The sequence below is a fragment of the Jatropha curcas genome, chromosome 2 (assembly GCF_041381405.1).
Source record: "Jatropha curcas cultivar XTBG-Jc1 chromosome 2, XTBG_Jcur_1.0, whole genome shotgun sequence".
In the NCBI taxonomy this organism is placed as follows: domain Eukaryota; kingdom Viridiplantae; phylum Streptophyta; class Magnoliopsida; order Malpighiales; family Euphorbiaceae; genus Jatropha; species Jatropha curcas.
The window spans coordinates 6,168,496-6,194,830 of NC_143152.1; the positions used below are offsets into that span (position 1 = coordinate 6,168,496).

General features: G+C 29.5%; 2 protein-coding genes across 2 annotated transcripts; both read right to left on the reverse strand.

The window, feature by feature from the left end:
• Positions 1-2,825: 2,825 nt before the first annotated feature.
• Positions 2,826-4,067, reverse strand: LOC105635865 (short chain aldehyde dehydrogenase 1). The gene is made up of 2 exons (XM_012218987.4): positions 3,922-4,067; positions 2,826-3,711 (listed from the first exon to the last, which is right to left on the reverse strand). The coding sequence occupies exons 1-2, from the start codon at positions 3,951-3,953 to the stop codon at positions 2,925-2,927; spliced, it is 819 nt and encodes a 272-aa protein (XP_012074377.1). The 5' UTR covers positions 3,954-4,067; the 3' UTR covers positions 2,826-2,924.
• An 18,285-nt stretch (positions 4,068-22,352) lies between these two features.
• Positions 22,353-23,760, reverse strand: LOC105635866 (short chain aldehyde dehydrogenase 1). Its single transcript, XM_012218988.4, has 2 exons — positions 23,491-23,760; positions 22,353-23,372 (listed from the first exon to the last, which is right to left on the reverse strand). The coding sequence occupies exons 1-2, from the start codon at positions 23,526-23,528 to the stop codon at positions 22,577-22,579; spliced, it is 834 nt and encodes a 277-aa protein (XP_012074378.1). The 5' UTR covers positions 23,529-23,760; the 3' UTR covers positions 22,353-22,576.
• Positions 23,761-26,335: the final 2,575 nt, after the last annotated feature.

Consider the following 26,335-nt stretch of genomic DNA (forward strand, 5'->3'; position numbering starts at 1 on the left):
TGAATTTATAAATATTACCTCTTCGTAATGGGAGCTAGTGAAGAAAGTGAAAGGGATATACTGTTAACCATGCAAATATAAAATATGGTTTTGGTGTTATTTCTTTGAACAATATTTTTAGGTATTTAATTGAAAATTTGCATTAAATGAATACATATTTTATAATAGTGGTGTTAGTACATTTTTTATGTATCTAATTGGACTAAGTGGAGAATGATTGTTTTATACTGACTATTAAAACATATTGTTTAGGATATTAGAAACAAGATTTATGTTCTTAATCTTGATTTAATTAATATTTCACAAATATATGTTGCTTTATGCTTTAGTTTATTAAAGAGTGAGTTTCATTTATCGGGACAATAATTCTCGGTGAATTGGGTAAAGATAATTTATATTTACAAAATATTAATTAATGATAAAATCCATATCTCAGTTTAGAGAATAATGATGCACTTTAAGTAAATTTATACGGTTTCATTGTGTAAACCCTACAGATAGATTTTTAATCTGACACATAAAATAAGTTAAGTGCAATTTTAAAGATTAAAATTGTTATTTAAATAAATTGTCAGTAATTTATCTTATTTGACAAGCATTTGTAATCTTTACATGGGGAACATAAATTATTATGTTATGGAAAATTAAATTAATAACGAGTTCATTTGTGAATTTTTAGTGGTATAATTTATGATTAACTATAATAAGAATATACTGGTCCTGTATGGATTATTATTATTATTTATAGCCATATTAATTTATTCTTGCGGTCCCTTCTTTGCCTTAATTATTTTGGACCATACGTGGGTTATATATTTTAAAAAATTAATAGACTAATTTTTTTATTTAAAAAATGGATAATCTGTTTTATTTAAAATATCAACCGCATGGGTAACAAAATGATTGATCTTTATTTGCTTCCCATGCGAATAAGAGAGGTTATTGGTTTTTTGAATACGCGTTATAGATAGCAGTGTATTCAAAGAAAAAAAAAGCGATAGTCTCTCAAGAAACAGGCACAGACATATTGTTTTTCTGCCCACTCAAAAAAATAGAATTCATAAAATCAATTAAAATCACACGGTAAAAGGCTGTAAGGTAATTTGAAGATATCTGGAAAGAACACCGATGAACGAATTTACGTTACAATAGATTAATTCTTATGTGAATTATGTGTGGTTTGCTTTTGTACTTATTTCAATATTAAGTAGTTTCTGTTGTATATTTCCGGACTCCCATCAGAAAGGCCTTTCGCTTTTTTAGACTGTGGTGCTAAAATATTTTAAATGGAACAGAATGTATATCAAGAAAAAGAGTGAGTTTTCTTCGTCCACCATAATTCTATAATTACAAGTTCTACCTATAGGATTTAGGCCACGTTGTCGTGGTTGAAGTTTCCCTCAATCCGCTTCCATGTGCTACAAACTAATTTTTGCGCTTATGATTTCAGATATTGATTTACTTAGTACCATGTATTTATGAACTAAATTAATAGAAAATAAATTTTTATTAAAATAAAAGTATTTTTTACCATTTACTGTAAAACAAAAAAAAAAAAGGATAAAATGGCAGTACCACGTCCAGGATTTGGAAAGACGACCAATTAGGAATGAAAACAGAGCCCAATCATCAATATAATTGGTCCATGATTCTAAAGTCCAACAACAGCTAGCCCAGATCTATCGAGAGAGTTGTTTCAATTTGAATGCTAACTATTAACTGAAGAATTTCAGCTGTTGGACCAATAAATAGCAATTGCCACCCACACCCATTGAATCATGGACCATTTTTTGAAATCAGTTATGCATACAAACTGGATATTAAGGTACTATCATTAAACATCCAATCATGAGTAGTTTGATTGATTTTTTCACTGACGTGATAAGTGATAGATCTTGAGTTTAAATTCTATTGATTATATGAATTTTCACCAAACTGTATAGTCCATCGTGTTATTTTAGATTCTCCTAACTAACTCGCAACTTGTACACCCGTTTTTCCCCTTGAAAATAGTCAAACTATTGGCAAAAAAAAACTGAAAATCCAACCAAACGATTATTTTGAATGATTTTTATTTTTATTTTTTAAAAAAATAATAGATTTAGACTTTAATTGCTTACTGAAAATAACTTAATTTTTGAAAATTGTTTTCTAAAGAAAACATTATTCTTGAAGAACATATTCCAAAGAACTTATTTTTTATTATTTAAAAAATAATTTTTTAACTTATTGACGTTCATCTAAGATTTTCAGTAGCGGCTCGGTCATTAATCTAGTGAAAATAGAGGACCAATTGTTAAAATGTGAATCGAGGTCAAACTGATATTTAATTAAATGTCTATGACAAATTATAATTAATTTAAAGTTACTAACGTTGTATTAAAAAAAAAATCATATAGTTGTTAGTGATAATTGCTTTCAAGCAAAGAACTAAAATGTTTTTATCAGGAGATTTCAATCCTTATTAATCAAATCTGAGGATTAAAAAAAAAAAAAAAAAAGAAAGAAAAGAAGTTCTACATTATTTACATAATCTTTTTAAACTTGTAAAATTCCCGAATTATCTCGGCATAAATATCACTTAAAAAATATTAATATTTAATATGAATAGTTTGCCGCTAATTAAACTGAAATATTAAATTTAGGCTCTTTCTGAAAAATAACTTATTTAAAAAATATTTATATATATATATTTTTTTTCCTAATGTTTTAGTATTCAAGAAAATTAGTCCATCGGAATATATGTTCTAGTCAAAGCGAAAAATAATCCAAAATAAACCACTATAAAAAAATGACTTAGTCCTCTTTATAAAAAGAGAAAAAAATTTATGAAAATTAACTAATTTATTATAATTTTATAATTACATAATCAAGTGGATGGTGTTATGCTATATATAACACAGACATCTGAGTTGGGCGGGCTCTCAAGAAAAGAATTCTTTAACTTTCTCTCGAATAGCCACGTTAGTGGTACTATAACCTCCATCAACAACTAAATTCAAACCACTAACATACTTTGACTCATCACTACCCAAAAACAATGCTGCCTCAGCCACATCATTAGCCTCCAAAACAATATCCTTTAGGTTCGCCGCCGCACTCATAATCTCCTCCACCTTTTTCTTGTCAATGCCTCCGAACGCTTCCCTTAATAAAGGCGTCGCCACCCCATAAGGCGAAATACAATTAACCCTAATCCCATATTGCCCTAATTCCACACATAAATTCTTGGTAAGCCCTACTAATGCATGTTTTGACACTGCATATAAATGAGGAACAATTCCATGAGTGACTGACACAACACTTGAAGTGAAAATAATGCTTCCTTTTCTTTCTGGAATCATTGCACTTGCAGCGTGTTTGGCTACCAAGAAAGCTCCATACACATTCACATCAAAAACTTTCTTGTAATTTTCATACATCACTTCCAAAATGCTTGGACTTTCATCTCCAGATGTCCCGGCATTACTAAACACTATATCAAGCTTACCATACTTTGAAACTGTTGCTTTTATAGCGTTTTCTACATCAGTTTCGTTTGTCACGTTACAATGGACATAATCAGAGCCAATTTCATTGCATACAGAATGGCCTAAGTCGTCTTGGATGTCTGCGATTACAACTTTGGCGCCATGTTTAGCAAAGAGTCTTGCAGAGCTCTCGCCGATTCCACTTGCTGCCCCGGTGATCAAGACTACTTTGCCATCTAATCTGCCAAAAAAAGTTACAAAATTCTTTTATTAAAATGGTAATTTTTCTCAGTGTCAAACAAATTTTTAATATGTGCATTAATTTGTACGATAATTTCTCCTGAAGTGCCAGAATGAGAAACCTATATATAGACTGTGTGTATACGTATATATACATTCTTTTGGTGAAGTGCAAGAATGAATATTAGAAACTAGGAGGAGTTGTTATTACCTCTTGGCAATGGGAGCTAGTGAGCCGTTCATTTTTGTAATTAATGTCTGGTGATAGAGGTTTGATATGAGAGATTTTTTTTTTTTTTTTTAATTTGAATGTTAATTAATCAAGAATGGTGTGGCAAGCATTTTATAATGGAAGAATTTCAGCTTTTTTGGACCAATAAATAGCAACTGCCACCCATATCCTTTGAATTTTTGAAATTAGCTCAGCATAAAAATTTGACACTAATGCACTATGTTTCGATTCTTCTCTATTCCTGACCCAAATCAACTGGCAACTTGGTACGATCTGTAGCTGTGATTTTGTCCAACAGCTATTGGTTAAAGAAAGATACTATTATAAAATTAGGGAAACACTTACTTACATCACCCTTATTTGAATATAAATAATATTTTGGTTCAAACGAATGCATTTTTAACTATATATTAGGAGAAAAAATAAAATAGTAATATTTTTTTAAAAAATCTTCTTTTGATCGGCTTGGTATATAGAATCACTCATTCATCAGGAGTAAATAAATTTATCCTATAAATTAATTTTTTTTCTTTAAAAGAACTAGATTTAGGTTCTGATTGTAATTGTTTATAGAAAATAACTCATCTTCCAAAAATATTTTTGAAATAAAAAATTTTTAGAAAATATTTTTCAAACAATTCCTTTTCCATTGTTTAATTACAATATTGAAAATTAATTTAAAATTTATTATAATTTATAATTTATAAGAATCAAATATTTAAAATTATAGAAATTTCATGTTTTAAAAATATATTATTAAATATATGAAATTATCCATAAACATAAACTGTAGTAATTATCGGTGCCTGCTATTAGTAGGTTGTAAGTATGAATGATGATTCATAACTATCGATAGTGATTGACAATAGTAACGATAGGCAACCGGTGCCACATCATATATCGTGGGTCAATTGCTCAATTGTTTTCAAAAAATATTTATAAAATAGGATTAAATTGATAAAAAATTAAGAAAAGGTATATATTGTGAAAATTTTTGGATTTTTTAATCTAATTCACCCACTAAAAAATATTTCTAGCTCCAGTCAATAAATTAATCAATAATTGTTTACAAAGTTATAATAAATTTATCAACATCTAAAAAGATTTAACCCAAACTCTCATCCAGAGTTTGATTGTTTCCCAAATATCAAATTCGAATGTTTCTTCGGGAAACTTATCTTTTAGATACAAACGCATTAGTCTAATTTACTTTAATTTTAATATTTTTCTGTATGATTTTAATCACATCCAAGCATTTATTTGCAATTTTCTGAACTCTCTTCTTTTTTATGCATAAAATACGGCTCAATATATCAAAATTGCATTTATTTGCAATTTCACTCTATTTGGACATTTCTATCAACCAATTTTATTCCAACTTCGATATTTTGTAGCAATAATACCCTTTATTGCAATTAATTATAAAATCAACGATAGTAATAACATATTTTTAAATGTCCTTTCAATATATGTGAAATTATAATCGCATACATTTGGTGGAGACATTTATAAATTTAAAAATATGATATTTGAGACATGTATAATTAAAATAATTAAAAAATTATTTCTCTATCTTTTATTAAATGAATAAGAATTTGACTATATTATCAATAAAAATTATTATAATTGGAATTTTTTCATCCTTAAAATATAAATAATATAAAACAAAATACGTAACTTAAATATTACATTTTATTGATTTCGTTTTCATGGCAAGTTTTGGATTTTTTTTTTTTATAAGTAATATGTTATAAAATCATTAATTAGCACAATTATTTCAAAAATTGAAAATTTTAATCTTTGCAATATTATTTTTTTTAGATTAATAAGTTTGTAACCTTTATTTTTTAAATTTTTTATGAGAGGCATACGATGGTTTAAAAATAATGCAAATATTTTTTTATTTACAATTATATAGTTAATTGTAATCGAGGATGCTATCATAAAAGGTCGATTTGAAGTAAATTGATAGAAAAATAAAAAATAGGATAAAATTGTAAAACTCTAGAAAGTTAATGGTATTTTAATAAATTAATTTGGCAAAAAAAAACAGGGTGAATGGATAAGGAGGTGAATGCATGTCAATGAAAAGGGCCGGGTGGGTGGTTAGGAACAGACATGAAGAATATGTTTCTAATTCTATGGTATGACGGTGAGATTAATTAGATGTTGGCTTTTTTATGAAAGGACGGTGTCCTGCCATTGATTCGTAGCCAAATCTTTTGGATTTATATATTAAAAATTTTAAATAGTTAATCAAGTGTGGTTTGATTAATTTATAAACAGAAGCACGTCTCAAACTCATATCTATCGGATATCCTGATAAACAAAAAAATATTTTATTTCATGCTCCATTCAAATTTTGGTTGTGAAAACTATATATTTTTATCGGTAATATCGAGAGAAATAATTTATATCTTTTTCTAAAAACCATAAAGAATTGTTATCAACTTTTGTTGATTCATTTATTTTTGTTATCAATTTGTTTTAGTAATTAGGACTATACATTTTTTCAGCAATTACCTCTTAAATATTAATTAATAATAGGAAAGTAGAGAAGTTTCTCATAATAGAGTCAGTTCTTGCCATTTTGATACACTATTAAGTTATACATAGATGATTATTATTTATTCCCCAGGTTTGCACCTAGTTATTACTTCACTCTCCTTTTTAATAAATTACTCCCTCCGTACCATATATATAGGCTCACTCTCTTTTTTTCTCTGTCCCAAAATATAATCCTATTTTCTTTTTTTAAAACATCATTTATTATCTAATTTCTTAACATACTCCTATTTAATATACATTCACATTCCCAATTGATGTCATTTAATATTATAAAGGGATATTTTGAAAAAAAGCTAAACAAAAGATATAATTAGTGTTTTTTAATCAATGTGAAAGTCAAACTAGGCCTATATATATATGAGACAGAGGTAGTAGTTTTTTTTATGACAAGCATTGTATTTTGCTAATATTCGTTGTTTGTATTCGTTATTTTTTTTTATAATATTAATATTTGTTATAATTTTGCTTTTATATTATCCACATTTTATGATGTTATTAGGGTAAAATTACTATACTAATTTTAAAAATTATGTATTAATGCAGTTTTTACCACTAGATTTAAAGTAGTTAAATATAAACCATTAGATTCAAAATGGCTGTAATAACTTATTACATATATAATAAGTTATTAAAAATAGAATATTTATTTTTTATTATTAAATATAAATGTTACTGCTATTTAATTGGGTAAATAAAAAAATTACTCTTTTCTTTTCAACACAATTATAAAAGTAAAATTTTTAAAGTAAAATAATTATGTAATATATCCATTTTATTTACCCAAAATAAAATTTTAAAATGTTAATAAATAATTATAAATTTTTATTTATGTTATTATTAAACATTTATCATGTATTTATGCAATTGAAATTATATATATACAGATGAAATCCCATTGTCTTCTAAATAAAATAGTTTTAATTACTAAAATTAAATTATATAACTTAAATATTTGACTTATAAAATCTCTCACTTTTGTAAAATCTAATTATATAAATTTTTTGAAAAGGAATCTAATTATATAAATTGATCCATACATATCTTTTGACTTATAATTAACTATAGTTTTACCTTAAATTTATTTATATTTTTTTTAAATAACACATATTATATATTATATCATAATTAATACAAAATTTTAAATTTTTTTTAAATTTTAATAAGGTATTATAATCATTTGTAATTTTTTATAAAAGTAATTAACTAAAATTATTATTTGTTATGCTTAAAAGTATTTTCTAGAATTATATATTTACATTAATACCAAATTTTGACATTAAAGTAAAGTCTGAGTACATATAAAGAAATATGATTTTACAAATTGAATTCTATAGATTTGAACGTAATCAAGCATGCAAATTTTATTCAGGAAAAATTCAGGTATGATCCCTGTGATTTTTGAAATACAATTAGTCTGTTTCTATCTGTTTTAAAATATATTAATTTGTCCTTATATTTTACTTCCGTTACATTATTAAGTCTCTCTGTTCAATTTTTGTGTATTTTCTGTTAAGTCAACAAGAAAACATAGAGGCCAAAGAAGAGATACTAAAATATTACATCAGAAAAATTACAGTGTAGTCCCTATAGTTTAAAAAATATAACTATTCTATCCCTCTGTTTTTTAAAAATAAAATGGGTATTTTTATAATTTCATAAAATACTTAACAAAAAAGATATAAAAAATGGATGAAATGACCTTATAGTTTGACCGAAGTAAACCATGAGGACATTTTAATCTATTTTTTAAAAAACAATGACGAAGTAGTTATATTTCGCAAATCACGAAGATTATACTGTAATTTTTCCTTTTATTTATAAATAAATTCTATTTATGAGATGCTTTTGCTCAAACAACATTTATTAAAGTGGATGCAACTAGCCGTTTTACAGTTGGAAATAATTATGTAATGGTTGTTACATTACATTACATTTATGGAAATTTCTATTTTTCCATGGACAATTAGACGTACACCATCAGTGTCAGGATAAAGCTTCTACAGTGAGAGAATTGTCAAAGCCATGCCCATCACACCATATCTGCAATTTTAGTTTATTTTTCTACTTATTTTTAGGTTATTTATATTTTTAGTGTCTAAATTTTTAATTTTTACTAGTTTGGTGTCTGAATTAATAATTTGTATACAATTACATGACTCAAAATCAGAATTTTCCACTGAAAAATCGAAGTCAAGTACTTCATTCCCTTGGTTTACTTTATTTATTTTTTCAGATTATTATCTTTCTTAATTTTTTTTCTCTAACAAAATTAGGACTTTTTGTGACAACATATTGGAGATGTACTGCTGTGACATTTTATCCTTTTTATTATTTTTAATCTTTTTGTTACACTTAATAAACATTAAGGTTTTTATTTATTGCATTACAAATTAAATCTTTTTATATCTCATTTAATCATTAAAAATTAATAAATTAATCAGTTTTTTATTGAATATATAACATTTCAAAAGGAAAAAATAAAAATTATAGTAGTTGAATTACAATAATTTATATATAATAATTATAATAACTTATTATGTTGATAAATAATTCAATTATTACTGAAGAATTTCAAAAAGAGTGTATAATTTTATTTTTCATTATTTAATCAAAATATATAAATAAATTATTAAATTAAAGCAACATAAATATAAATTGCAATAAAATGTTTGAAAACTATCCATCGATTAAAAAAACAAAAAATTATACGAATTTGCGCATATACTAATTGTATTCAGTTAATCAATTATTGTTCCAAAGATAATAATTAACAAAATATATTTGAATTCAGTTTGTATGATTTTTTTTTTTTGAAAGGTAATTTTGTATGAATTTTATCTTTTCAAATTAACTACATTAATTTTGAGTATTAAGTTGTACATATTTTAATCAATCTATATTTTAGAAGGTCGACTTAATTTCTCTATTACATTGTACGCAAAATTTTCAAACCCTCTCATAATATATTTGAACAAGCTTCTTTAACGATTTAAAAAATATATATATTTAAAGCCCATTCGATTTTTTTTGAAAAGATTTTAGGATCTTCTTATAACCTATTAACGTTTATAACTTTAACACTAATAAACTCAAACCAAAATGTGATGAAAATGAAAAAAAAAAAAAAAGATATTCGAGGGAAAGAAAATGAATAATAGGAGATTTAATATACATAATTATATAATTTGAATGTTTGATGGGATTGAATTAGGGTTATAAAGTTGAATTGGAGGTTATGGACATCCACTTAAATTTTGAAATAGACTTAAATTTCTAATATATTTGTCATATAAAATAAATATATAAATAAATTTCTATCAATATAAAAATTTATATCATCGTGATAAGATATATGTTTAATGTTGAATGATACTAAATATAAAGTATATATATCTAGAGTTTAATTATAAGTGAATCAGTATTAACCTAATAAAAACAAATTGTATATAAATCCTAGAGGTTTAAAGTTTTGCTCACTTGTAAGTTAATATGAGCCTACAAGTCAGTGGGATCTATTGAACATTTTTTTTTTTTTGGAAACTCTTTAAAATATACATATGTATTAATATGCAAAGTTCAATTTATTAATGTCTTTGAACATTTGTTGTTGTTATCAATTATTATTATTATTATTATTATTATTATTATTATTTAAGAGATTAATTATTTTTTCTAAATAGTATTTTTTTTTATATTTGTATGTGAATTTAATTTTATGAATAAGTAGATGTATAAATTAATTTTATAACTTAAACATTAAAACTCTATCATTTAAGCAATGTGGAATATAATATGAAATTAATAAATTGTATAATAAAATCATTTATAAAGTTATAAAGTACATTTAGTTAAATCGTTAAATTATTAAAATTAATTTGAAATATATTAAATATCTACATCTTCAATTGGATGCATGAAGTGTCATAATCAATTGAATTTTATGCCTAAAATTGCACAGATATGCAATTTTTTATTATTTTTTACTAGTTTAAGAAATTCAAATGATGTTGTATGAGTTTACTATTTATCCTCTTATTCATTGCATCCTAAACTCTTGAGATATAAAATTATAAACTTTAATAACGTGTATATCTTGATCTCAAATGCTGTTAGAAATCTGTAATTTTTTTATTTATAAAGTTGAAATATAAATCTCAAATTGAATATCAAAAAGAAAGAAAAAAGCATAAAAAATTAAATAATATAATATTAGAAAAATAGCAATTTTATTATTTTAGAATAATATTAAAGATTTTATTAATTCATTAATTATTAGAAAAATAACTCAAGAGCTTTAACATTAATCATATTATTAGTTCATTTATTATTTTGGAATGGTATCATTAATTTCATTATTTATTACAAAAAAGTTGAACCAATAAATAGATAAATTAACAGAAGTATGTGTTGTATCTTCAAGCGAAAATAAAATTAAATATAAAAATTATCATTGTTAGAAGAATTTTACCTAAATATTATTTTTAATATGAATGTAAATTAGTCCTATTTAATATTAATGACATTATAAATTTTATTAAAAAAATCAAATCAAAAAATTAGAAAAGAATAACATAATATCACCTTAATAAAAAATATTTTATATATTTTTTGTACTAAATTTTGTTTATATTCAAGTGGAATATAAATAAAATTTAGTGCATTAACTCTTCACCGTTTTGTCATGTGACTTTCTGGTTTGGTTTTTCTTTTCCCCTGCTAGACATTAAAATTTTTGACTCGAATATGTCCTTCCACTTCCTTAATTTGTAACAGAAAAATTGACGTTAGCACATGTCTTATGGACCATTTCTGATTTTGTATGGTTGAAACTTAATGCTACCGTAGTTAAACTCAACAATATCCAAGAAACAAGAATACTAATTGTAGTCTCTTTATAATAGAATGATGATCGTTGGATCCAAAAGTGGGAAAAATCTGTTGGATCTGTGTCTATTAAGAGTTCTTTAGTACAGAATTATAAAATTTTTTATCATTATCGATAAAAATTTTTTAATTGGTAATAGTTGATATTTGGTCGGTAAAACTATTTAACAATACTAATATAAGCGTCACACAGAGGATTCGATTCATGATTCGTAATAAAGTTAAAGACAAAGAATAATAAACCCTAAACCCTAAACTAGCTTCCACCACCCCAAACAACACGGAAAAAAAAAAATTCTAATAAAATTGCAGCATTCAAATTTTTACCAATTTTTTAACAAAATTGCAGCATTTCCACAAAATTAGAAATGACCTCTGGCGTGGGATGGAGGAGCAAATAAATGTAAAATAATATTAAATGTAAAATAAAAAGTGATATGTTATCTTGAGAAGAGTGGCTCACATGTCTTGGAAGTGATATAAATATATATTGATCTTTATCCCATAATTATATATCGTTTCCACTTAATGATTTTATTTGGATTTTTTTTCAAAAAAAAAAAAGAAAGTGATATCACTCTGGAATTACTCCCCTGCGTTAACAAAAAAAAACCTACCTAGAAGTAGAAAATCATTTAAATGGTATTATCCAAACGACAAAAGTTACAAAAGCATATAAACTGAAAACGAAAAAATAAACCCTAATTGAATTGGTCTCATACGGTTTGGTAGAAAAAAAAAAAAAAAAAACACTCAATCACACATGGAAAGCTAATTGAACCCGAAAAGAGGAAAATCAGGGAAACAATTACCGCCTTACACCACCAATAACCGGTGCCAACAGCAATAGGAGGAGGAGCGGGAGTAGACTCATCTTACACCAGCTACTTTTTTAATTCCTATACAGAAACATAAAAGAGAGCACGGAATAGAAAATGAGCGGCGAAGTTTTTTTAATTGCAAACCAAAAAGGACACTTAAAGTCCCTAGCATTTGCCAACCCTAATTTCATTAGTAAACATATTTATTCTGTCGATAATCTTAGTTAAAAAATCAAATATATGTTAAAAAAAAATTAATGACAACCACTGGATGGTATGTTGTGGGTACTAACTCCCGCCATATCGAGCCCCAAAATTTATCAACGGATTTGATCACTAAATCTTATGGCCAGTAAATTACCAATCTAATTGCAATTCAAATCCTTTCTTAAAATTTTAATTTATTATTCAAAATCTCATTATTTACTTTGCTCGTTAGTGGTTGGTGAGCCGTTGGGAATTAGCAATGGAATAGGCCGCGTCAGTAAATTTCATTGGTAATTACCCATATTTTATAGTGAGTGGATTAATGGTCGTTGGTCTATTAGTCCGGAAAAAACAAAAGAAGATGAGAATAAAAAAAGTTTAGAAGAAGAAAAAGAACCAAGTAAAAAGGACATGATATATTAAAAAAATTAGAAAGTTGGAAAAAAAAAAAAAGAGGTTAAACGTGAAAGAAAAGGTGATAAAAAAAATAAAGTAAATACTTAAAGCATTCAGTTAATTATATTGATTCGTGTGTTATTTAGAGTAGTATCGCCCCCTAATTATGGGAATCCTAGGAGTTCATCCTAAAAAAATTTAAAATATCTTAAAATATTTATGTTATTATGTTAATCTATATAAAAGACTACAGTATGCACAATATTTACAAGTGGGTTTTAAACCTAGATAACCCCCTTGGCAGCTTTTTCTATGATTATGCATTTCAGAACTCCTATTTGGACCTAATTTTTTTACGGCAACGTTAACAATGCTAGGCATGGCCGGTTTAATGAACCGCTGGTTTCGGTTCATTGAACCGCCGGTTCGAGATGTTTAAAATTTTGAACCGGAACTGACCCTTGAACCTCCGATTCTGGTCCGGTTCCGGCACGGCTCAGCACGGTTCCGGCCAACCGACGTTTCAAATTACGGTTCCGATTCGGTTCCGGCATTACGCAAATTTTAAAAAAATAATAAAATTTCGATTCCGAATTCATGAATAAATAATAATTTTAAAATGTTTAAATTTTATTAACTAAATAAATTATTATAAAATTTTAAAACAAAAACTTCTATTAATTTAGAACTATTATTACATTAAATTTACAAATTTTGCTAACTCACTAATATAGAAAATTATAATTCTTTTATTTTGGGCTTGAATTAAATTAAAATTGAAAAATATAACATTCCTCAACTAGAGTTTGATATTGAACTTCATCATTAAATTTTGGTGAAAAATCAATCAATGGATCGTTTGAATCAATTTCTTCCACACTTTGAGCAACTCACTTTCCCTTGGAACTTTGTGAATTGTGTGCCATAATTTTAAATGGAATTATGGAAAAAAAAATGAATAAATGGAAGATGAAATTAATGAAATTTAGAATTGGATGTATGAAAATAAAGCAATATTAAGAAGAGGAGAGATATGATAAATAATCAACTCATCATATTTATACATATTTTTCATTTATGTAGTTTCCCAAATTGTCCTTTATAACAGAAAAATAACAACTATATTTTTGGATAATTTAGTAAATTATAATAAATAAATAATTGATTAAAAATGAATAAATTTTATTTACCAAAAATAAAAAAATTAAATGTCACCTCAAACTAGCCGTTTTAACCTTTTTTTTTTACACAATTTTTTTTTTTTTTACAAATGAACTATTATTTTTTTCTTTTTACAAATGAACTATTATACATGAATAGTCCATTTGTAAAAAGAAAAAAATTATGTGTAAAAAAAAAAAAGATTCAAACAGCTATTTTGAACCTTTTTTTTCTACCAATTAAGTCAAATGATTTAATGATATTGCTTTTTTTTTTTTCACAACTTTTTATAAATTATGTATGATTGTGTTCTTCTTTTCATCATAAATCAAATCAAGTGATATAAATTTTTTTATAAAAAATTTTAAGTAACAAATAATTTTATTTGTGAATCCAGTCCGAACCGAACCGAAACCGCCGGTTCAGGTTCATTTTTTAACATTCACATGAACCTTAACCTGTCATTGAACCGCCGGTTCCGGTTCAAAATTTTAAACCACCAATTTCGGTTCGTCTACAGTACAATTCAGTTCCGGCTAGAACCGAACCGGTGGCCATGCCTAAACAATGCCCCTAGCACATGGTCCTATTGGGCTTAAAGTCCCATATGCATCATGAGTCAGCGTCAAATCGATGGGTGGTATTTTGTTAACAAATTGGCACTCTCGACCGTTCCATTTAGGCAAATAAGGAAGTCATTTAAGTAATCATTCACCTTAAGTGAAACTTTTGGATTTTCGTTGGGCTAAGTGATAGTAGGATTTAAAAAGAGGTCGTCTTGATGATCCATATGATTATCCATTTTAGTTTCGACTGGTCTATAACAGTCCTTATCCTTTGTTAAATGAAAGTTAACAAGATTGGCATTGTTAGATTAAGTCAATAGAAGGACCTATTCTTATGGGTTGTTAGAGTTATATCTTGCTGTATTTTTCCATTATTTTAGCAGATATTTTGGTTTACTAGTATCTGTAAATGGCTATTTAAAGCCTTCTCTAGACACAAATAAAGCATCACTTGAAATCCAATTGTCTCTGCATAAAGCTTTTACAGTATTTAGCTTTTCAATTGGTATCAGAGCCCCACTGGCCCTGATTTAAATTAGCAAAGCTTTGAGTAATCAAACAATTGTGAGAATGAGTGACGACAAGACCCTGACGAAAATTCCACAATTTGATGGTCACTACGATCACTGGAGTGAGCTTATGGAAAATCTTCTCAGAGCAAAAGGTCTTTGGAATTTGATAGAAAATGGATTTGAAGAACCAAAAGACACCACGAGACTGACAGAAGCACAACGAACTCAACTTGATGATGCTAAAACCAAAGATCATCAAGTTAAGCATTATTTATTTCAAGCCATTGATAGAACAGTCTTTGAGCAAATCCTAGACCGGCGAACCGCAAAGATTGTTTGGGATTCTATGAAGAAGAAGTTCGGAGGAAATGCAAAGGTCAAGAAATCCCTTCTTAATGCATTACGAAGGGAATTTGAAGCACTTGAAATGAAGAAGGAGGAAACTGTCAGTGACTACTTTGCAAGGGTAATGATCGTGGCTAATAAAATGCGGAGTAATGGTGAGGAAATGTCAGACACTAAAATAGTTGAGAAAATCCTGCGTACTCTAACCGAGAAGTTTACTTACATTTGTGTGTCAATTGAAGAATCCAAAGATATTGATGCTATGACTGTGGATGAATTGCAAAGTTCACTGGTAGTACATGAACAGAAATTCCGACGGGCACACGAAGCTGAGGCAGATCAGGTCCTAAAAGTAGAAGGACGTTTAGGAACAGCCAGCAGGGGAAGAGGTTCCTATCGAGGAAGGGGACGCGGAAGAGGAAGAGGAGATTTCAACAAAGCAACTGTTGAGTGCTATAGGTGTCATGACTTAGGACATTTCCAATATGAATGTCCTAAGTTACATAAGGAAGCAAATTATACTGAACTAGATGACAAAGATGAATTACTACTGATGGCGTATGTGGAACAACACGAAACACAAAGGAAGGATGCTTGGTTTGTTGATTCAGGATGCTCAAATCATATGTGTGGTGATCCTAAAATGTTCGCAAGCCTTGATACTAGTTTCACTCACTCGGTCAAGCTTGGAAATAACTCCAGAATGAAGGTTACAGGAATAGGAGTCATGAAATTATTCTTGCAGGGTGTTTGCTACACAATCAGCGAGGTGTATTGTGTCCCAGAACTTAAGAACAACCTGCTGAGTGTAGGACAACTTCAAGAAAAAGGAGTGGCAGTGTTATTTAAGGATGGTATTTGTAGTCTCTATCATCCACGAAAAGGGAAAATGGTGGAATCAGTCATGAGTGCAAATAGAATGTTTGTACTTCTAGGAGAATCGCCTATTGCTGGAAAAGAAGAGAAGTGTCTCCAAATAGGCGACATGGATGAATCAAATTTATGGCATCATCGGTATGGACACCTCAGTTACAAAGGTTTAAGCACTCTAAAGAACAAGAATATGGTGCTAGGCCTTCCTCAGATTACAGCACCCAACATTATTTGTGAAGGTTGTGTAAAAGGCCAACAACATCGAACTCCTATTCCTAAGAAAAGTCATTGGAGAGCTTTAGAACAGCTAGGCCTCATCCACGCTGATCTTTGTGGTCCTATTACACCAGCATCGAACAGTCAGAAAAGGTACATATTATGTTTTATTGATGATTTTTCAAGGAAGGCTTGGAGTTACTTTCTTGTGGACAAATCTGAAACATTTTACCACTTTAAATCTTTCAAAGCACTTGTTGAAAAAGAAAGTGGTCTGCAAATTAAATGCTTACGAACAGATAGAGGCGGCGAATTCAATTCAACAGAATTCAACGTTTTTTGTAAGCAACATGGGGTAAAGAGACAGCTGACCACAGCCTATACTCCACAACAGAATGGAGTTGCAGAACGTAAGAATAGAACAGTGATGAATCTGGTGCGAGCCATGCTGTCGAGCAAGAAAATACCCAAGGAATTTTGGCCAGAAGCAGTGCGTTGGACGATTCACATTCTAAATCGTTCACCTACCTTAACTGTAAAAGATAAAACACCAAAAGAAGCCTGGAGTGGAGAAAAGCCATCAGTAGAATATTTTCGTGTTTTTGGGTGTATAGGCCATGTTCATGTCCCAGATGCAAAGAGAACCAAGCTCGAAGACAAAAGCATCAGATGTGTATTTTTTTGGATTCAGCAGTGAATCCAAAGGATACAGGATGTTTGATCCAATTGCCAAGAAAATCATTGTGAGCCGCAATGTGATTTTCGAAGAAGAGCAGTGTGGAATTGGAATATAGATGATCAAAATAAAGAAGCAGATGAACTGGAATGGGAAGATAGCGAAGAAATTGCAGAGAACAGAGAAGTAAGCATATCCGAAGGAGACATGGATACAGATTCCTCTGATGCTGAAATTGTTCCTGCTCCTACAACAGAAATAGCGTTAAGGGAGGGAAGAAGAACTCGACAACCTCCTTCGCGTTTAACTGATTATGTTGCAGGTGAAGGATTATCGGAGGAAGATGAAGATGAGGCTAATATAGTTGCTTATTTGATGATCTCGGATCCAGTTGATTTCGAAGAAGCAGTCAAAAGCAAAACATGGAGAATAGCCATGGATGAAGAGATTAAATCCATTGAAATAAACAAAACTTGGTGTTTAGTGGATTTGCCGACTGGAGCAAAGAAAGTTGGTTTAAAGTGGATTTACAAAACAAAGTTGAATGAACATGGAGAAATTGACAAACACAAAGCAAGGCTGGTGGTGAAGGCGTACACTCAGCAGTATGGAATTGACTACACTGAGGTGTTCGCACCAGTTGCCAGGATGGATACAGTTCGGATGATAATTGCTTTTGCAGCACAAAAAGGATGGAAGCTGTACCAATTGGATGTAAAATCAGCTTTTCTTCATGGAGAACTAAAAGAAGAGGTTTATGTTGAGCAGCCAAGAGGTTACGAAAAGGAAGGAAAAGAGCACATGGTTTACAAATTACAGAATGCACTCTATGGACTGAAACAGGCACTGAGAGCCTGGTTTAGTCGAATCGAGAGTTACTTTAATAAAGAAGGCTTCATAAACAGTCCAAATGAGCAAACGTTATTTGTGAAACGGAAAGAAGGAAAGATTTTGATCGTTAGTGTATATGTGGATGACTTACTATTTACGGGTGATGATGAACAACTATTGGCTGAATTCAAATCCTCCATGAAAAAAGAATTTGATATGACAGATTTGGGGCAAATGAGGTTTTTTCTTGGAATCGAGATTATTCAAAAAGACAATAGTATTTTTATTTGTCAGAAGAAGTATGCAAGTGAGATTCTGCGACGGTTTGGCATGGAGAATCACAATTCTGTGTGCAATCCTATCGTTCCAGGTCAGAAAATTAGCAGGGATGAAGAAGGAATAAAAGTAGATGCCACTCAGTATAAGCAGATGGTGGGTAGTTTGATGTATTTGACTGCTACTCATCCCGACCTGATGTTTGTTGTTAGCCTTGTTAGTCGGTTCATGGCTAGGCCTACACAACTCCATCTTACAGCAATCAAAAGGGTACTAAGATATTTAAAAGGCACTGTTAACTATGGAGTTTTTTACAGGAAAGAAGGAGCAAGTTGCTTGGTCGGATACACGGACAGTGATTATGCTGGGGACATGTTTGATAGCAAGAGTACTTCAGGATATGTTTTCCAGATGAGTGGAGGAGCTGTTGCATGGTCTTCTCGTAAACAACCAATTGTAACGTTATCAACCACAGAAGCTGAGTTTGTTGCAGCGGCTGCCAGTGCATGCCAAGCTATTTGGATGCAAAGAGTTTTAAAAGACATTGGTTACTCACAGGAAAAGGGAACCGTTTTGATGTGTGATAACGCGTCCACTATTAAATTGTCAAAAAATCCTGGTCTACACGGACGTTCCAAGCATATAAGGATACGGTTTCATTTCCTCAGAGATCTGGTTAAAGAAGGTATTGTGGAGATGCAGTTTTGTGGCACCAAGGACCAACTAGCTGATTTGATGACAAAACCACTTAAGCTAGAGGCATTTCAGAAGTTGCGACAAGAGTTGGGGATGTGTACTGTTTCTTCTTTGAACTAATTCTATAGCAGAGGAATAAGTTCAAGGGAGGGAATGTTAGATTAAGTCAATAAAAGGACCTATTCTTATGGGTTGTTAGAGTTATATCTTGCTGTATTTTTCCATTATTTTAGCAGATATTTTGGTTTACTAGTATCTTCTGTAAATGGATATTTAAAGCCTTCTCTAGACACAGATAAAGCATCACTTGAAATCCAATTGTCTCTGCATAAAGCTTTTACAGTATTTAGCTTTTCAGGCATTTCGTAGGTCCAATTCTTGTCGAGTTTCAGGTTCTGACCATTGTTCTTCATGTACTCGATACTTGATTTAACGCAGTCGTTTATCCCTTGATATTGTGATTTGACCTTGCCCCCAAGGGTAAATTGCATCATTACATTGGTCGCTCCTTGGATAAGTTAAGCTAGTGAGTTCCAGTTCAACTTTGACCAAGTCGTTGTAACCTGTCCATTCCACAACGACAGTTCCTAAATGGCTAATGCTACCATGCAAATCCACAATAGTATTTTGAAGGTCCGTATAGGCCGCATGTGTTTTTTCGATCATAATCTAAAAGCATTCTCAAACATCTTAATACAAATCACAAGATCGAATTGTCTATTCTAAAGATTGAGACTTCAATTTGGTGTATAAAACTGCCTGAATTTGAATATATTAAAATATAAACTTTATTGTTGCTTGTTTTTCTTAAATATATATTAAAATATATTCAAGCATTTATCTAAATTTAAAACTTTTGAACTTATACCATTTTCACTGTAATAATCCAAGCGGTAATTTGTATCCATTCAATTACAATAACTGAAATCCTTGATTAGTATCTCAAATTTTTGAATGCCTTCTTTATCTAAGGATTCATTAAAGTTTGATTTTTTTTCACAGAACAAATTTTACAATCTTGATACCCGCAATCTGTCTATATATATATAACTGAAATAAAAAAAAAAACTTTATAAAGCTTACGTGAGATTCCTATATTTGAGTATTGCTTTTTTTGAAAATAGAGAAGAAGTCCCAATTTACAAACTCACACGAAGACTCCATTTGAATTATCTTTTAATTCAATTATCATTTTATTTTCTGAAAATTTACTTTTTTTTTACACAATTTCATCACAAGCATTTACTTTTCAAGTTCCTTTACTTTTAAACGAAAATTGTGAACTTTTCCTACAATCGTTTGGTTGTTTAGAAGTTGGTATAGCACACCATTTTGGAAGTTAGTGTAGCACACCATACTCATACAGTGATATGCTTCGAGTATCTAGCACGTTCACGTCCAAAACGCACTTTAAACGGTTAGTCAATATTAGAGAAAGTGATTCGAACCGAAATCTATTGTCAGGTCGTAACGTATTTATCACTAAACTTTGCCTTAGTGTGTAGAGGTAAAAAAAAAAAAAAAAATCGAAATTTTTATATTTCACCTTATAATTCCCAATTTGAAGATTAAAAAAATTGAAAATTATTAAATATAAATTACTAAATTTAATTAACTCTCATTTACATTATAAAAACTTCACAAATGAACGTAATAATTTAATCTTTATATACGTTTGACTCTCTAGTCTCCTCTTATAAACTCCCAATCATATAATATGGCTAATGGGGCCATAATGAAGAAAATTGGTCACTTCCAACTTCCAAGAGGTACCCATTAACGTCTGGCTTTAATCTGGTCCATTAAAACTTACAGGAAGGCACTCCAATTATTATTACCCCAATAAGCAGGAGAAGATCCAAACACGTCCTTCCAGGAAATCCTGTTCCATATCATAGCTTAATTAATGATTAGTACTACAGACTGTAATGGGCAGAAGTCTTAAATACAAAATGTTCAATCCGTGGACCCAGAGAGAGAGAGAGAGAGAGAGAGACAAGACTTTTCTTGCTCTCTGTTATTGAAACAGAGTTTTAATGGCCGAATTTTAATTCATGTCCTATCCTATCCAATTTAATTGGCTTTCTTTCCTTTCTTGACTTTCAACCTCTTCTATGTCTTGTTGCTATCTTACTTCCACTTAAGCCAAATAATATGAACAAAACCATTAAAAAGCCATGCTTAGAGTTAATCTCAACTCAATTACAATTAAGGATCCAAAATATTTAGTTAGTGGACAATGAATAAAATTAATAATTTAGTTGAAGCTAAAGATAAAAAATTAATAGAAAAAAAATATAAATTTTGATAATTATACTCACTAAAATATAAAAGATCAATGAAATAATTGTCCTTTACTCTCACTATAAATCCGTCCGTGCAAACTATATATATATATAGTTTGCGGCAGAGGCCAACGGTTATGCACTATTTTAATTATAAATAAAAAATCCAATTAAAACAAACCAATAATTTTCAGTTATTTTGGTGGAAAGAGATTCATTTTCAGTTTTACTAATATAAAGAACCTGTTTTTTAATTATTGGTTTGATTACATCAAAATTGATAAGCAAATTAACTAAAACAATCAAATGTTTAATAATTAATGTATAAAACATTAGAAGTAGTAATATGTCACAATACATATATTTTTTATTTATACATATTATACAAAATTAATTAATGATAATTTAATTATGGACTATATCTAATTGTTGTATAAATATATAGATCTACTAAATCAATTTCAATTTGATTAGTATTGAATTTGACTAGCTTTTATAAGGTGTTAAAAATTTTGAGTAGCTTAAAAATTTAGTATGATTTGATTTGGTTGACCGAATGTTTGATCTTAAATTTAAATTTCTTATTGATGTCTGTAGTGGCATACCAACCAGCTTTAGCTCAGTGATTGTACAAATTCTTAAGATCAGATGCCAATTAAATTAAATTAAATTAACTGAAGACAACAGTTCATATTGACTTAAAATCAATAGAATGATTAATTGACACTCAATAAAACTGTGCAATGGATCCACACACACACACACACACACACACACACACACATATATATATATATGCATAAACTTATAAATAAATAAGTGTTAAATTAAATTTATATAAATAATTCGGCTTTGCACTAAATATTTTAACGGTTAGATGAGAAATTAGTCCATTTCGGACCGGGAACGATTATATTTAAAAGCTCCCTCCAAGTTGCCAACTCCACAATTCAATCGTGCTATCACTAGAATAGAATCTAATGCGCTTTAACACTAGAATAAATTATTTTGGATATGATATAAATTTTCATTACATCATATATTTATTTAATGTGATTTCTATCTCTTACCACTATAAAGCAGACATTCAACTCCTCAATCATTAACCACCAGTTTGGTGCATCCATAAATTTTAAAGAAAAATTACATTAAAAATGAGTCTCTGGCCTTTAATCCTACTACATAACGAATTAATTAGCAATGAATTACTAGTAGGAAAATATTTTAAACTGTCCTAGCCTATTATACAATGAATGCATAATATTAGCCAGGAAGGTCTCTCGTGACTAGATACATCATCGTGCTTATGCAAAATTTGTAATCAAGACACTAAATTTTTGAGTACCATATTGAATGACTGATTGGTGGTGCTGTATCCTCCATCCACCATCAGGTTTAGCCCACTCACATATTTAGACTCATCACTACCCAAGTACACGGCGGCCTCCGCTACGTCCTCGGGTTGCGGGACCACCCCTTTTAAGTTGGCAGATGCACAAACAACTTGTTCTACAAAATTTTTATCACTCCCCATTGCTTTTCTTAGCAATGGAGTAGCAATTGCACAAGGAGAAATGCAATTTACTCTTATTCCATATTGCCCTAATTCTACACACAAATTCTTCATTAGCCCTACCACCGCGTGCTTGGACATTGTATAAGCATGCGGTGACTCTCCGGTAGTCTTTGAAGCCACACTAGATGTAAAAAGGATAACACCTTTATTTTTAGGGATCATAACTCTTGCAGCATGTTTGGCCCCCAAGAAACCACCATAGACGTTAACATCGAAAACCCTTTTGAAGTTTTCATTATCAGAGCCCAAAATTTTTGGATCCACGTCACCAGTGATGCCAGCATTATTGTACATAATGTCAAGCTTTCCATATTTACTTACCGTAAAATCAACAACGTTTTTCACATCACTGTCATCAGTGACATCGCAATGTAGGTATGAAACCGTGTCGTTTTGGTCGATTTCTTTGCAAAGAGATTGACCAAGATCGTCTTGAACATCACCGATTACAACTTTAGCTCCGTGTTTGACGAAAAGGGTAGAGGTGGCAGCGCCAATGCCACTGGCACCTCCGGTGATTATTGCTACTTTTCCAGCTAACCTGCAAGAAACATACAAATTAATTGAATGGTTTACTTCTTTTAGGGTTTTGGATCAAGAAAAGAAATGGAAGAAACAGAAACAAAGAAACTAACTAATGATGTTTTTTAATGAATTACCTTTTGGCTGCAACAGCTAGTGAGGACGAGCAGTTCATTTTTTTTTTCTTAATTGAAAAAGAAACGAAAACTCCAACCAATAAAAATAGGTGGTCACTCCAACCAATCGTATATATTTCTTGAGATGTGAAAATTGTGATTCAAAAATCTATGATCAGTAAACAAAGCCAACCATAAGGCTACTAAGTGCTCTGTAATGGGTATAGATCTCTGGAAGTAAATGCTTGTAAGAAAATGCACAACTTGCCATGTGAGTGAGTTCAAATTAAGGAACGTGTCCAACTCATGGCGCCTAATTATAGCAATGGCAATGTATATTCATGAATGCATTAAATTAACATATTCAAGCATGTTGGTGAAGTGTTAAATCATACGTCAATTCAATGGACAATTTTCGTAAGATTAGAGATTTAATCCTAGGAAAAGTCTTAATAACAAGATATTGTTTGGTTAGATTAAAATTTTGACCTATATAGATCGAATTGGCCGAATGATCGCTGTTAATCAAGGTTACACTATTAGGTTAATAAAATAATCATACAATTTCAAGAGAATACAATTATTCAATATAAAAAAGAAATTTGATTTTTTTATTCAGTTTGATTATTAATCTATAAAAATTTGTAATCAAGCTAATTGAATTTTTATTAGTTAATATATAAATATAATTTTTATTGGAAATATATTATTTTCTTTAATATATTAATGTATCATTTTTTAAATCATTCATGTTAATAATATGTCATTTTAATAAAATTTTTAATAATATAAATAAAAATTAATTAAGATTTTTAAATTATTAATTATAATTATTTGGTCATGAGAAAATGATGATGATTAGTATTTAGTACGGATATATTACGAATCCCGACTCTTTTCGAAAACCATTTTGAAAAAAACTGGATATAAATTTAATATTTTCTCCCAAAAGTAATTTTTAGATAAAACTATTCTTTTGATTAATATCAATCCATACTGGCTCAGTTTCGGCCCATCAACTTCAATATTCTCATTCCATTCCTTTACTTAAAATCTTTTTTTTTTTTTACAACCCCAATCACTGTTAAGGTAACAATAATAATATGAAAGAAAAAATATATATATATATATATATATATAATGAATCAATAAATTAAACATGTTTTTCACATAAAGTTTTCTCTTCAAGCAGCTTTATGTAGGGGTGAGCAAACGCTTCGGTTCGTTTTGGTTCAAACCAAACCGAAGCAAGGTAAAAAATGTGAACTGGAATTTTTGGACAAAAGATCGAATTGAATCGAATTTAATATTTCAACCAAATTGAATCGAATTAAACCAGTCTGGTTTTATCAATTTTTGCATTATTTTTTACAATTTAGATTTAAGGTCATTTTTCTATTATCCATTCATTAATACAATTTTACAACAAAAAAATATTATCCATTCATACAAAATTACAACAAACAAAAATTCTATAAAAAAAGCAAATACATAAAGAACAAAACTTAAAAACTTTAAATTTTCCAACAAATCCTATTTATAACAAAAAAAATATATTATCCATTCAAAATTACAACAAAAAATTCACCAACATTCACACAAAATAAAAAACAATTTACAAAAAATAAATAACAAAATCAACATAAAATAAAATAAAATAAAAATTATTTTGCAACATATATAAAAACAAAAATGCAGATAAAATAAAAGGGTAAGAGCATCTGCCTAACTAGGCGACTGACGTGGCTTCTCCGGCAATCGGCGTTGCATCTGGGAGGTGTGCTGGAAACAGAGAGAAGAGAGAAAAGAGGAAAAGCGGCGCACTGCAATTACGCCAAAGGGGACCAAGGGGTTATAAAGCTCTAATTTTTTGCAACTGACCATTTAAAAATCGGTCGCAATTTTTAATTATGCGATGTCGTTTTATAATCAAACAAATTGCGACCAAAGAATTCGGTCGCAAAAAATTGGTCGCAAATCAGTCACTAATCCATTGCAAATCAGATACTAAATTTGGCGCAAAACTGCAGCGCGCAATCTAGCCAAACAAATTGCGACCAAAGAAGTCGATCGCAAAAAATTGGTCTCAAATCCGTCACTAATCTGTTGCAAACCAGATACTAAATTTGGCGCGTAACTGCAGCGCGCAATTTAGCAATGGATAGAAAAACAATCGCAAATCCATCGCAAATGTGTCGCAAATTCGTCTCAATTGAGTTGCAAAATTTATTAATGCTAGAATTAGCGACGGATATGCAATCGGTCACAATTCTGTCGCTAATATTGTCGCAGATTGGTTGCAAATTCGTCAGGAAATATTTAATCTCTGTTACTTCAAAATTCATCGCAATCGGTCGTAAAATCACTGCAATATTGCGACCGATTTATGTCGTCGCAAAACTGCGTTTTTTTTGTAGTGTAGGATAAAGAACTTGGGATTTGCCAAATTCTTCTTGGGTATAGAGATTGTAAGGTCCAATGAAGGTATGATCTCAACTCAAACTAAATTTGTGTAGGATCTCATTGTTGATGCTGGTTTGGAAACAGTGCCCTTACTCTGCGCAGTCACGTATTAAGCTCACAGCTAACATGGTTCCATTTAGATATTACTATCTAACCCTGATCAATTCAGAAGATTAGTGGGCAAGTTGATATATCTTAGTCTTACTAGACCTGACATCACCTTCTCAATGCAACAATTAAGTCAATTCATGCAACAGCCTTTTGAGTATCACCTTAAGGTAGCTATGCATGTATTGAAATACCTCAAAGGCTGTCCCTCTAAAGGTTTATTCTTTCCCTCTCAAAATGATTTTTTTTAATGCGTATTGTGATGCCGATTGGGCTGCGTGTGCTACAATTAGAA

What these genes read in the sequence shown, in the direction of transcription:
- LOC105635866 (XM_012218988.4), bottom strand. Translation starts at nt 23,528, where the DNA reads ATGAACTGCTCGTCCTCACTAGCTGTTGCAGCCAAAAG. An exon ending in CTAGCTGTTGCAGCCAAAAG is followed by an intron (nt 23,373 to 23,490) that starts GTAATTCATTAA and finishes TGTTTCTTGCAG; the next exon opens with GTTAGCTGGAAAAGTAGCAA.
- LOC105635865 (XM_012218987.4), bottom strand. Translation starts at nt 3,953, where the DNA reads ATGAACGGCTCACTAGCTCCCATTGCCAAGAG. An exon ending in CTAGCTCCCATTGCCAAGAG is followed by an intron (nt 3,712 to 3,921) that starts GTAATAACAACT and finishes TTTTTTTGGCAG; the next exon opens with ATTAGATGGCAAAGTAGTCT.